Source organism: Falco biarmicus, chromosome W (assembly GCF_023638135.1).
Source record: "Falco biarmicus isolate bFalBia1 chromosome W, bFalBia1.pri, whole genome shotgun sequence".
Taxonomy (NCBI): Eukaryota; Metazoa; Chordata; class Aves; order Falconiformes; family Falconidae; genus Falco; species Falco biarmicus.
Genome location: NC_079310.1, coordinates 22,953 through 36,909, shown reverse-complemented (window position 1 = coordinate 36,909; position 13,957 = coordinate 22,953). Strand labels below are relative to the sequence as shown.

Below are 13,957 nucleotides of genomic sequence, written 5' to 3'. Positions count from 1 at the left end.
ACTACAGCCAGGAGGCAGCCAGGGAGGGGGGCAACTGCCGAGCAGCAGCAGCAGCAGCCTCTTTGCTCCCACTCAAAGCTCATGGCGCTCCCTGCAGCCAGTGCAGCCGTAGGCTTGGGCTTGGAAACATGGTGCAGCTGTGAAAGCAGAGCAGCCTGGGGAAGCCCAGGAACTCCGTGGCGTGAGCAAAGGCCCCAGCTCGTGGATTTCCCCTGAAGCCCAGCTGGCCCTGAGAGGCCACTTTCAAGCTGGCTTGCGCCTGGTACAGAAGCCCACAGGGATGCCAGCAGGAGCCAGCCCAAGGCATTCTCTGCTTCCAACTGCCACCCCCAAGGCCCTGAGCCCTCCTATGACCTGCCTGCCTTCCTTCCACTGTTCCCTCATGCTTCTCTCGGAGCAGGCAGAGCTTCAGCCCTTTGCGGTGACCCTTTGTGCCCGACTTGGCAGCCTGCCTCCTTCGGCAGGTGCCGGCTCTGGAAGTCCTTGCCTCGCACAGGAGACTGCAGTGCACTGGCGCATGGTTAGCCATGCCAACGGAAACACTTTATTGCAAGAAGGCAGCCTGCTGAGTTCTGCCGTTGTGAGCAGCGCGGGCAGGACAGAGCAGGCCTTTGTCACTGAGGCTGCCTTTCATCAGCAGGGATTGCCCCAGCAGGAAACGGTCGTCGTGCGCTGCAGCCTGCCCTGCATGCTGCTCACGGTGCTGCTCCAAGCTATTTCGCCCTTAGGTACTGCAGGAGCTCCTGCAGCCGAGTAAAGAAGTCCAGCAGCTTCTGGACTGGAAACGGGCAGGGTGGAAACCGGCTCGATTCTGTTGGCCTTGGCCTTGGCCTTGGCCTCTGAACGGGGGTGTAGGTGAAGACTGGCTGTGGCCTTGCAGTAGTGGTTACTGCTGGGCGCAGGCCCATCTGCGCCAGGATCCAGTCGTAGAAGTGCTGGGTGGAGGTGTAGACTCCGGGCTTCCTTGCTCTCGCACAGCCCGTCCCCCAGCTGGTCACGCCAACAAGCCAGAAGTAGTCGGCGCTCCTGTCTTGGCACACGAGAGGCCCACCGCTGTCCCCCTGCAGCACAGGAGAGAGGACGAAGGGGTTGTTGGGTGGCCACCGTCAGCCCGGTGGCTGGCTCCTTCTCTCTCACGGCACCTGCCAGAGCTGCATTCAGTGGCCAGTCAAGCTCTGTAGAAGCTTGCCTGGCAGGGGGCGGTGGGCCTGTAAGGCAGGGCTCGCTCTCACCGCTCTTCACGGTGGTGGTGAAGGTGTGTCAGACGGCTGGGATGGTGGAGCTGTGGGCTGCCAAGGGCACCGCGTGGGCCTTCTGGGCAGCGTGCCAAGCCTCTGGGACAAGGCGGGCAGGCCCTGGGCAAGGGCCTGCCCATGGGGAAGGGCGGGTAAGGCCCTCAGCGGTGGGGACCCAGCCATGGGAGTGTGAGTGGCCAGCAAAAGGCCGTGATGGCGCACGTTTGGGCGGTTGTGGCGGGGCTGCCTGTGCTGCCGGGGCTTGGCTTGTAGCACGCTCCTACCTGGCAGGTGTCGATGCCGCCCTGCGGATAGCCAGCACACATGTTGTGGGTGTGGATGGCCCCCCTGTACCAGCCGCTGCTGTTACAGACCCTGGCATCAATGAGGTGGACCTGGGCCTCCTGCAGCACGTATGCCGATCCTCCAGCTGTGAAGAGCACAGAAAGGAATGAACACCCAGCCGCTGATTGCCAGTTCTCCTCCCGCGTCTGGCTGAAGCGCTCCCCCGGGGCTCGGCTTTGCATGCCGACAGGCGCTGGACCGCTCTTGCCTTTCTGCCTTGCTCTGGGTCAATGGCTCCGGCCCCTCTCTGGAAGAGAGAGGCATATGCCCCCACAGCCTGACACTGGCTTTCGCCTCTGCCGTCAGGAAGCGCATCCTCCTTCCCCAAGCTGGCCAAGCTTGCACTGGCACCGCCACTGCGTTTGGGCCACTCACCTCTTGCTTTCCTGGCACCCCAGCCACTGACGTAGCAGGCTGTCAGCTCTGAGACTCTCAGCGAGGCGTCAGGCACACAGGCAAGCTGTACGTAGCTGTTGCACTGGACAGGCTGGTCCAGCTCCAGCAAGGCAATGTCGTTCCTCTGCGTGACGTTCCAGTAGTGCTGGTGAACCAGCAGCCGCCTGACGGCGCGCACCTGAGCCTCAGGGCCCAGCTGAGTCAGCTGGGTGGCACCGAGCACCACGCGCAAGACGGTGATGTCCCTGGAAGGCAGATGGAGAGAGGGCTCAGAGGGAGCGCAGCCACGTGCTGCAGCAGCCCGGCACTTGCCCTGCCTTCTGCTCGACGAGGGAGAGAGGCAAGCAGCGCTAGGGAGGCTGCGACTGCCCTCGCGTGCCTTGGGCTCAAGCAGCGTCGAGCGGGAGGCTGCTGGGAAGCAGTGGCACGAGCCCAGCCTTCTCCTGAGCAGCCTCTCGGCGGGGCTCCGGAGTGCCCAGGCACTGGGCGTCCTGCAGGGCAAGGGGACGGCAGTAGCACGTGCCGCTGCGCTCAGGGCACCTGCTAGTGTTGTGGGGCTAGCCCCGAGCCCTGGTCCTCCTTACCTGACCTCGATGAAGCAGTGGGCTGCTGTGAGGACCCACTGTGGGCTGATGAGGGAGCCCCCGCAGATGTGCGCCGTGCCTCCTTCCACGAGAGCCTGGATGCTGACGATCCAGGGCCAGGCCCCCGGCAGGGCATCTGTGCCACCCACGACGCGCGACATGCCGTAGTGCAAAGCCATGGGACGAAGCCCGCAGCTCCCTCTGTAACCAGAAACTCCTTACTGTGCTGCTGGGTGGCTTGCGCCGTTGCGGCTGAAGGCCAGCCGTCTTCCCTCCCCACAAGGCATGGCCAGACGGGCCGAGGAAACCCGTGGGGCCAAAACCCGCTCCCCTCGCCCCGCTTTCTGCTTCAGCCCGCAGACCAGTTGTGCCGGCGGCCTGGCTGCTGTCAAGGCACTGAGCCTCCCACATGGCTTTCAGGAACCTGGGGGGTGGCCACGGGGGACAAGCAGGCCCCCTCCAGTGAAGCCCACAAGGCTTGCCCAACTCCCTCCCAGAGCCTCGGGCCACTTACCCACAGCTGTCCCATGTGCCGTGCACAGGACAGCACACGGCCAGCAGGACAACGAGGAGACGCAGAAAATCCATCGCTGCCAGCGACATGTGGCAGCTGCAAGGACGAGGGCTTGTCACCACCAGTACGGCTGCCGACGGACTGCCCGCAGGATTCCCGTTGCCCGGGGTTCCCTTGGACGTGGGACTGATGTCACAGAGTGCCTGGTTCCGGGTGCTGGGCGTGGTGGTGTCGGGGGGGGGGGGGGGTGGGGCAGGGGGGGTGGGGCGGGGGGGTGAGGGTAGGGAGGGGAGGCAATAGGAGGGGCTCCAAGCAGGAGTGGAAGCAGAAGCTGGGATCACTTTGCCTTTGCAGTCTATGAAATCTGCTGGTTTGATGGTACGAACTTGTTACTGAATTGATCGTAAAAATCCCCAAAAGATATTTAGAGTGGACTGGAGGTGTTCCACATGTTGTGATAGCCCCTGTACAACAATTTTGCGCTGAATGGGCACTGTCAGACTCTACTGCCCTTCAAGTGGCTCTTGGCAATTTTCAAGGGCAAGTTCAGTACCATCATCCACCTCATCCACTTTGGGCAATGACTGTAGATCTAACTTTGCAGCCACGGCAACTGAGTTGGAGACCACCAATCAAAGGTGATACGGTATTTACAGATGGGTCTGGAAAAGTGGGAAAAGCCGCAGTGGCTTGGAAAAAAATGGGCAATGGCCTTCCCAAATTGTGCATCAGGAAGGATCATCGCAAGTCATGGCGTTGCAGGCTGCGGCCTTGGCATTTCTTTATTTCCCAGGCCCTGTTAATCTCATTACTGATTCAGCCTGTGTGGCAGCCCTCCTTTCCCAGTTGGAGCTGGCTGTCCATGGCCGTATCACCCATCCTAAGCTTTTTGGCAATTTTGACTGTAGTTCGGGAAGGGATTTGGAAACGCCGTTCTCCATTCTATGTTATGCATGTTACGGCCACACTTCCCTACGCAGTTCTGCAATCGATGGCAATGCTGGAGTTGATGCTCCAGGTTCTGTGGCTCTGTCGGTGCCTGTTCCTGAGGCCCACCTGCAGGTCGTGTTAGCCCACCAATTTTATCATCAGAATTGGCGATTCTTGTACCAACAGTTTGGCCAAAAGAGTCTCTCTCAGGCTTCTGCACGCAGCATTGTTGCAGCCTGTCCAGCCTGTCCAAACGGTATCCCCGTGCCCCGTTTTGGAGTTAATGGCAGAGGCCTTCAAGCTTTCCAACGCTGGTGTTACAACAGATGTAACTCATTACAATGCCGGTGGGGGATCCCCAGCAATTTGGTATTCCCCATTCCCCTGCGGGCCAAGCCATCGTTGAATGCATGAATGATACTCTTAAACGCCTGCTTGAAAAACAGAAAAGGGGAATGAGGGGAATGACCCAGAGGCACGTTCCGAGAAAGCATGCTATATTTTGAACTTTTTGAAAATCTCTGTCGACCGTGCGGTGCCTCCCATTGTACGATATTTTGTGTCAACTGGTGACAAGCAGCAAAAGCACCAAGGTGTCTTAGTACGCGGGAAAGACCCTCATACCAGGCATTGGTCAGGACCGCATGGATTGTTAACTTGGGGGAGAGGTGATGCTTGTGTTTCTACAGATGAAGGTCCGCGATGGGATACCTGCTCGCTGTGTGCGGCCTGAGCTTAGCGTGCCGGACCGTGGGAGCGCTGCTGCCGCCAGTCAACCCAACAACTGATGTGTGGGTCTCCTTAGCACAGCAACTGAACACATCCTGGCTTGGTGTGCCCTTCCTGACTTGCAAACAAGTGAATGTATGTGGGGAATGAAGAATCTTACTGAAAGCCTTGATATCGGGGACAAGGGATTACCTCTGTATGATGTTAATGCAAAAGAAGCTGATATTGTTTGCGCTTTGAATGTCGATAGTTGTCTTTATGTAGATGCTAACGTAGTAGGAGGCTACGATGGGACCATGACACCCACATAAATCAACACGTGAACATGTTGATAAGCATAATGCGCTTAAACGCAATATAGCTTTGGATGAAGCAGGTAATGATGTAGTTGATTTATGGAACTGACGGGAACGTATTGCAGTGGTTCTTCTCTTCTCCGGAGTAACAGCAGGGAAAGCATTCAAGAGTTAAATCACCTTGTTTGTTAGGCAGTTAAGAACGTGAGTCAAATTGGCCGCTATTACATACAAAACAGAGCAAGTATTGGCTTTTTGTTGTTGGCTCAAGGACATGGCTGTGAGGATTTTGATGGTACATGCTGCGCGGATTTTAGGCGCCCCATTGCAGCAACATGTTATCAAAACCTGAGAAAATGTCAGCCTTTTTGGCATCCATTCACTCAATTGGCAGTATCGTTTGTTTGCTATTGCCTTGGTTGCCGTCATGTTTGCAAGGGCCCTGCAGAACATGGAAAACCCGGTACTAGCTGTTCAAAAAAAAAAAAAAAGGGGGGGGAGGGGGAGGGGGAGGGGGAGGGGGCCCCCGGTAATTGTAGAATCCTACGGAACAGAGACAGTGGGATAATGTGAGGTTGTGGCCTTGCTTTGGCGATGTGCAGCTGAGATCCTGCAGCAAAGAGTTCATAACTTTGAGGGAGTATGAGAAGAAACTAGGATGCGACAGAAACAAAGGAGGAATGTGATCTCACCTCTGTAGAGAGTAGCCTAGAGTGAAGAGCGCTAAGGAACGTGTTGTATGAATTTGACTGATCGCTCAAACTCTATTCATAAGCAGCTTGCAGAGTTGAGAAAAAACGTACAGGCCATCAAGGCTGAGAACGGGTTAACGGACTGGCTACAGGGTTTAGGAATTACTGGAGGGTTAAAAGACTTGTTTCTGCGCGGGTTAACGATGTTATTTGCCATTGTAATCTCTTTGGTGATAATGGGCTGCGTGTGGAATTGCTTTATGAGAATGATGAACAGATTGATAAAAGGGGTCTGGATCGCTCAAAAACAAAAAGGGGGATTTGTGGAGTGGCTGGAAGACAACGGACATATTATGAGCAGTGCAGACCACGTAACTTTGTTGGAATAGCAGGCCGAGCAGGCCGCAGCTGTAACAAGCTGCAGGTGTTGTGAAGGACATATGCAAGGCCAAGAGAGACAAAGAGACTGTGTACTCGCCAGAGAGATAAGAGAGCTGGACAGAAAGGTGAGGAAAAACCAGAAGCCTGCACAAGGGGGGAGCAGCGTGTGGGCACCACACTGGGACCAATCCTAGGGGAGGTGGAAGCGTGTGAACGAGTCGTTTTAACCGATCGCCTTTTCCATATCAAAGCCTGCGTAGAGTGTGTATTTTTAGCTGGGGGTATAAATGGCTGTGAGTCTGTTAAGAGCATCTGTAGAGTATGAATTGCTGTGTATCCCTTAATAAAGTGGCACCAACTTGATCACATTGGTCGTATCAGTTGTGTCCGAGCCTTCTGCGTCAACAGGGTAGTGCCACTGGCTCTGCCATCACACCAGGCCAGTGGTGTGGGACACAGTAGAGGGAGCCCGGGGTAGAAGAGGCGCTGCATGACAGCGACAGCAGCGGGGCCTGTGCAGGCTGGTGCTCCCTTGGCAGAACATCTGCGCTCGCCCTGCGGTAGAGGACGGGGAAGAGAGAGAAGGCTGTTGCCCTGCAGTGCTCATGCACATGTGCAAGCCCACGTGTGCAGGTTAGTGAGGACTGGCAGGTTTCTTGGACAGGCACTGGGAAGGCAGTCAGGTGTCGGGTGGCCTGAGGGTCCTGACCTCTTCTTCCTCAGCCAAAGTGCCGCGAGTCCCAGAATCACACAATGGTCGTTGTTGGAGGGAACCTCTGGAGATTATCCAGTCCAACGCCCTGCAAAAGCCGGCTGTGCTAGAGCAGGTTGCACAAAATCCTGTGCAGGTGGTGCTGGAATGTCTCCAGAGGCCTCTCTGGGCAGCCGGTGCCAGTGATCTTAAGCTGGAGTGCTGTGCAAGGGTCCCTGTGCTGGTGGGGGGCAGTGCCTGGGCTAGCTGCAAGATCAAGGCACTGCAAAGGGGCAAGGAGATGATGAGCACAACAAGCCCATGCCACGCTCCCTGCCTCCCCACGTGACGGTGCCTGTGCCCACGTCCCTGGTGGCTGTGGAGGCCACCTGGCACTGGGCACCCTTTCCCCTGGCTACCCGGAGGCTGCCTTAGGCTCTCTCTAGTCCACTCAGGCCCCCTTCTGAGGCCTTCGTTGCACCCCAGACCCCTCTGCAGAGCCTCAAGCCCTCAAAAAAAGCCCACCGGACGGGGGGCCTGGTCCCCTAGTCTCGACCATTCCACTCGAGTCCCCGCGGCACCCCTCCATAGGGGTCTGGTATGGCCCAGGCCTCCGGTTGCTCCTCTAGTGTGGCCGCTACTACAGCCAGGAGGCAGCCAGGGAGGGGGGCAACTGCCGAGCAGCAGCAGCAGCAGCCTCTTTGCTCCCACTCAAAGCTCATGGCGCTCCCTGCAGCCACTGCAGCCGTAGGCTTGGGCTTGGAAACATGGTGCAGCTGTGAAAGCAGAGCAGCCTGGGGAAGCCCAGGAACTCCGTGGCGTGAGCAAAGGCCCCAGCTCGTGGATTTCCCCTGAAGCCCAGCTGGCCCTGAGAGGCCACTTTCAAGCTGGCTTGCGCCTGGTACAGAAGCCCACAGGGATGCCAGCAGGAGCCAGCCCAAGGCATTCTCTGCTTCCAACTGCCACCCCCAAGGCCCTGAGCCCTCCTATGACCTGCCTGCCTTCCTTCCACTGTTCCCTCATGCTTCTCTCGGAGCAGGCAGAGCTTCAGCCCTTTGCGGTGACCCTTTGTGCCCGACTTGGCAGCCTGCCTCCTTCGGCAGGTGCCGGCTCTGGAAGTCCTTGCCTCGCACAGGAGACTGCAGTGCACTGGCGCATGGTTAGCCATGCCAACGGAAACACTTTATTGCAAGAAGGCAGCCTGCTGAGTTCTGCCGTTGTGAGCAGCGCGGGCAGGACAGAGCAGGCCTTTGTCACTGAGGCTGCCTTTCATCAGCAGGGATTGCCCCAGCAGGAAACGGTCGTCGTGCGCTGCAGCCTGCCCTGCATGCTGCTCACGGTGCTGCTCCAAGCTATTTCGCCCTTAGGTACTGCAGGAGCTCCTGCAGCCGAGTAAAGAAGTCCAGCAGCTTCTGGACTGGAAACGGGCAGGGTGGAAACCGGCTCGATTCTGTTGGCCTTGGCCTTGGCCTTGGCCTTGGCCTCTGAACGGGGGTGTAGGTGAAGACTGGCTGTGGCCTTGCAGTAGTGGTTACTGCTGGGCGCAGGCCCATCTGCGCCAGGATCCAGTCGTAGAAGTGCTGGGTGGAGGTGTAGACTCCGGGCTTCCTTGCTCTCGCACAGCCCGTCCCCCAGCTGGTCACGCCAACAAGCCAGAAGTAGTCGGCGCTCTTGTCTTGGCACACGAGAGGCCCACCGCTGTCCCCCTGCAGCACAGGAGAGAGGACGAAGGGGTTGTTGGGTGGCCACCGTCAGCCCGGTGGCTGGCTCCTTCTCTCTCACGGCACCTGCCAGAGCTGCATTCAGTGGCCAGCCAAGCTCTGTAGAAGCTTGCCTGGCAGGGGGCGGTGGGCCTGTAAGGCAGGGCTCGCTCTCACCGCTCTTCACGGTGGTGGTGAAGGTGTGTCAGACGGCTGGGATGGTGGAGCTGTGGGCTGCCAAGGGCACCGCGTGGGCCTTCTGGGCAGCGTGCCAAGCCTCTGGGACAAGGCGGGCAGGCCCTGGGCAAGGGCCTGCCCATGGGGAAGGGCGGGTAAGGCCCTCAGCGGTGGGGACCCAGCCATGGGAGTGTGAGTGGCCAGCAAAAGGCCGTGATGGCGCACGTTTGGGCGGTTGTTGGCGGGGCTGCCTGTGCTGCCGGGGCTTGGCTTGTAGCATGCTCCTACCTGGCAGGTGTCGATGCCGCCCTGCGGATAGCCAGCACACATGTTGTGGGTGTGGATGGCCCCCCTGTACCAGCCGCTGCTGTTACAGACCCTGGCATCAATGAGGTGGACCTGGGCCTCCTGCAGCACGTATGCCGATCCTCCAGCTGTGAAGAGCACAGAAAGGAATGAACACCCAGCCGCTGATTGCCAGTTCTCCTCCCGCGTCTGGCTGAAGCGCTCCCCCGGGGCTCGGCTTTGCATGCCGACAGGCGCTGGACCGCTCTTGCCTTTCTGCCTTGCTCTGGGTCAATGGCTCCGGCCCCTCTCTGGAAGAGAGAGGCATATGCCCCCACAGCCTGACACTGGCTTTCGCCTCTGCCGTCAGGAAGCGCATCCTCCTTCCCCAAGCTGGCCAAGCTTGCACTGGCACCGCCACTGCGTTTGGGCCACTCACCTCTTGCTTTCCTGGCACCCCAGCCACTGACGTAGCAGGCTGTCAGCTCTGAGACTCTCAGCGAGGCGTCGGGCACACAGGCAAGCTGTACGTAGCTGTTGCACTGGACAGGCTGGTCCAGCTCCAGCAAGGCAATGTCGTTCCTCTGCGTGACGTTCCAGTAGTGCTGGTGAACCAGCAGCCGCCTGACGGCGCGCACCTGAGCCTCAGGGCCCAGCTGAGTCAGCTGGGTGGCACCGAGCACCACGCGCAAGACGGTGATGTCCCTGGAAGGCAGATGGAGAGAGGGCTCAGAGGGAGCGCAGCCACGTGCTGCAGCAGCCCGGCACTTGCCCTGCCTTCTGCTCGATGAGGGAGAGAGGCAAGCAGCGCTAGGGAGGCTGCGACTGCCCTCGCGTGCCTTGGGCTCAAGCAGCGTTGAGCGGCAGGCTGCTGGGAAGCAGTGGCACGAGCCCAGCCTTCTCCTGAGCAGCCCCTCGGCGGGGCTCCGGAGTGCCCAGGCACTGGGCGTCCTGCAGGGCAAGGGGACGGCAGTAGCACGTGCCGCTGCGCTCAGGGCACCTGCTAGTGTTGTGGGGCTAGCCCCGAGCCCTGGTCCTCCTTACCTGACCTCGATGAAGCAGTGGGCTGCTGTGAGGACCCACTGTGGGCTGATGAGGGAGCCCCCGCAGATGTGCGCCGTGCCTCCTTCCACGAGAGCCTGGATGCTGACGATCCAGGGCCAGGCCCCCGGCAGGGCATCTGTGCCACCCACGACGCGCGACATGCCGTAGTGCAAAGCCATGGGACGAAGCCCGCAGCTCCCTCTGTAACCAGAAACTCCTTACTGTGCTGCTGGGTGGCTTGCGCCGTTGCGGCTGAAGGCCAGCCGTCTTCCCTCCCCACAAGGCATGGCCAGACGGGCCGAGGAAACCCGTGGGGCCAAAACCCGCTCCCCTCGCCCCGCTTTCTGCTTCAGCCCGCAGACCAGTTGTGCCGGCGGCCTGGCTGCTGTCAAGGCACTGAGCCTCCCACATGGCTTTCAGGAACCTGGGGGGTGGCCACGGGGGACAAGCAGGCCCCCTCCAGTGAAGCCCACAAGGCTTGCCCAACTCCCTCCCAGAGCCTCGGGCCACTTACCCACAGCTGTCCCATGTGCCGTGCACAGGACAGCACACGGCCAGCAGGACAACGAGGAGACGCAGAAAATCCATCGCTGCCAGCGACATGTGGCAGCTGCAAGGACGAGGGCTTGTCGCCACCAGTACGGCTGCCGACGGACTGCCCGCAGGATTCCCGTTGCCCGGGGTTCCCTTGGACGTGGGACTGATGTCACAGAGTGCCTGGTTCCGGGTGCTGGGCGTGGTGGTGTCGGGGGTGGGGGGGGTGGGGCAGGGGGGGGTGGGGCGGGGGGGTGAGGGTAGGGAGGGGAGGCAATAGGAGGGGCTCCAAGCAGGAGTGGAAGCAGAAGCTGGGATCACTTTGCCTTTGCAGTCTATGAAATCTGCTGGTTTGATGGTACGAACTTGTTACTGAATTGATCGTAAAAATCCCCAAAAGATATTTAGAGTGGACTGGAGGTGTTCCACATGTTGTGATAGCCCCTGTACAACAATTTTGCGCTGAATGGGCACTGTCAGACTCTACTGCCCTTCAAGTGGCTCTTGGCAATTTTCAAGGGCAAGTTCAGTACCATCATCCACCTCATCCACTTTGGGCAATGACTGTAGATCTAACTTTGCAGCCACGGCAACTGAATTGGAGACCACCAATCAAAGGTGATACGGTATTTACAGATGGGTCTGGAAAAGTGGGAAAAGCCGCAGTGGCTTGGAAAAAAATGGGCAATGGCCTTCCCAAATTGTGCATCAGGAAGGATCATCGCAAGTCATGGCGTTGCTGGCTGCGGCCTTGGCATTTCTTTATTTCCCAGGCCCTGTTAATCTCATTACTGATTCAGCCTGTGTGGCAGCCCTCCTTTCCCAGTTGGAGCTGGCTGTCCATGGCCGTATCACCCATCCTAAGCTTTTTGGCAATTTTGACTGTAGTTCGGGAAGGGATTTGGAAACGCCGTTCTCCATTCTATGTTATGCATGTTACGGCCACACTTCCCTACGCGGTTCTGCAATCGATGGCAATGCTGGAGTTGATGCTCCAGTTTCTGTGGCTCTGTCGGTGCCTGTTCCTGAGGCCCACCTGCAGGTCGTGTTAGCCCACCAATTTTATCATCAGAATTGGCGATTCTTGTACCAACAGTTTGGCCAAAAGAGTCTCTCTCAGGCTGCTGCACGCAGCATTGTTGCAGCCTGTCCAGCCTGTCCAAACGGTATCCCCGTGCCCCGTTTTGGAGTTAATGGCAGAGGCCTTCAAGCTTTCCAACGCTGGTGTTACAACAGATGTAACTCATTACAATGCCGGTGGGGGATCCCCAGCAATTTGGTATTCCCCATTCCCCTGCGGGCCAAGCCATCGTTGAATGCATGAATGATACTCTTAAACGCCTGCTTGAAAAACAGAAAAGGGGAATGAGGGGAATGACCCAGAGGCACGTTCCGAGAAAGCATGCTATATTTTGAACTTTTTGAAAATCTCTGTCGACCGTGCGGTGCCTCCCATTGTACGATATTTTGTGTCAACTGGTGACAAGCAGCAAAAGCACCAAGGTGTCTTAGTACGCGGGAAAGACCCTCATACCAGGCATTGGTCAGGACCGCATGGATTGTTAACTTGGGGGAGAGGTGATGCTTGTGTTTCTACAGATGAAGGTCCGCGATGGGATACCTGCTCGCTGTGTGCGGCCTGAGCTTAGCGTGCCGGACCGTGGGAGCGCTGCTGCCGCCAGTCAACCCAACAACTGATGTGTGGGTCTCCTTAGCACAGCAACTGAACACATCCTGGCTTGGTGTGCCCTTCCTGACTTGCAAACAAGTGAATGTATGTGGGGAATGAAGAATCTTACTGAAAGCCTTGATATCGGGGACAAGGGATTACCTCTGTATGATGTTAATGCAAAAGAAGCTGATATTGTTTGCGCTTTGAATGTCGATAGTTGTCTTTATGTAGATGCTAACGTAGTAGGAGGCTACGATGGGACCATGACACCCACATAAATCAACACGTGAACATGTTGATAAGCATAATGCGCTTAAACGCAATATAGCTTTGGATGAAGCAGGTAATGATGTAGTTGATTTATGGAACTGACGGGAACGTATTGCAGTGGTTCTTCTCTTCTCCGGAGTAACAGCAGGGAAAGCATTCAAGAGTTAAATCACCTTGTTTGTTAGGCAGTTAAGAACGTGAGTCAAATTGGCCGCTATTACATACAAAACAGAGCAAGTATTGGCTTTTTGTTGTTGGCTCAAGGACATGGCTGTGAGGATTTTGATGGTACATGCTGCGCGGATTTTAGGCGCCCCATTGCAGCAACATGTTATCAAAACCTGAGAAAATGTCAGCCTTTTTGGCATCCATTCACTCAATTGGCAGTATCGTTTGTTTGCTATTGCCTTGGTTGCCGTCATGTTTGCAAGGGCCCTGCAGAACATGGAAAACCCGGTACTAGCTGTTCAAAAAAAAAAAAAAGGGGGGGGAGGGGGAGGGGGAGGGGGAGGGGGCCCCCGGTAATTGTAGAATCCTACGGAACAGAGACAGTGGGATAATGTGAGGTTGTGGCCTTGCTTTGGCGATGTGCAGCTGAGATCCTGCAGCAAAGAGTTCATAACTTTGAGGGAGTATGAGAAGAAACTAGGATGCGACAGAAACAAAGGAGGAATGTGATCTCACCTCTGTAGAGAGTAGCCTAGAGTGAAGAGCGCTAAGGAACGTGTTGTATGAATTTGACTGATCGCTCAAACTCTATTCATAAGCAGCTTGCAGAGTTGAGAAAAAACGTACAGGCCATCAAGGCTGAGAACGGGTTAACGGACTGGCTACAGGGTTTAGGAATTACTGGAGGGTTAAAAGACTTGTTTCTGCGCGGGTTAACGATGTTATTTGCCATTGTAATCTCTTTGGTGATAATGGGCTGCGTGTGGAATTGCTTTATGAGAATGATGAACAGATTGATAAAAGGGGTCTGGATCGCTCAAAAACAAAAAGGGGGATTTGTGGAGTGGCTGGAAGACAACGGACATATTATGAGCAGTGCAGACCACGTAACTTTGTTGGAATAGCAGGCCGAGCAGGCCGCAGCTGTAACAAGCTGCAGGTGTTGTGAAGGACATATGCAAGGCCAAGAGAGACAAAGAGACTGTGTACTCGCCAGAGAGATAAGAGAGCTGGACAGAAAGGTGAGGAAAAACCAGAAGCCTGCACAAGGGGGGAGCAGCGTGTGGGCACCACACTGGGACCAATCCTAGGGGAGGTGGAAGCGTGTGAACGAGTCGTTTTAACCGATCGCCTTTTCCATATCAAAGCCTGCGTAGAGTGTGTATTTTTAGCTGGGGGTATAAATGGCTGTGAGTCTGTTAAGAGCATCTGTAGAGTATGAATTGCTGTGTATCCCTTAATAAAGTGGCACCAACTTGATCACACTGGTCGTATCAGTTGTGTCCGAGCCTTCTGCGTCAACAGGGTAGTGCC

At 56.9% G+C, this 13,957-nt stretch overlaps 1 protein-coding gene across 1 annotated transcript; it reads right to left on the bottom strand.

Annotated features, from left to right (window-relative positions):
* Positions 1 to 713: 713 nt before the first annotated feature.
* Positions 714 to 10,719, bottom strand: LOC130142096 (acrosin-like). The gene is made up of 9 exons (XM_056323547.1): positions 10,514 to 10,719; positions 10,000 to 10,200; positions 9,395 to 9,660; positions 8,959 to 9,104; positions 8,270 to 8,499; positions 2,566 to 2,761; positions 1,941 to 2,244; positions 1,520 to 1,659; positions 714 to 1,061 (listed from the first exon to the last, which is right to left on the bottom strand). Exons 1-9 carry the CDS (start codon positions 10,600 to 10,602, stop codon positions 714 to 716), a joined length of 1,920 nt encoding a protein of 639 aa, XP_056179522.1. The 5' UTR covers positions 10,603 to 10,719.
* Between the last annotated feature and the right edge of the window lie 3,238 nt (positions 10,720 to 13,957).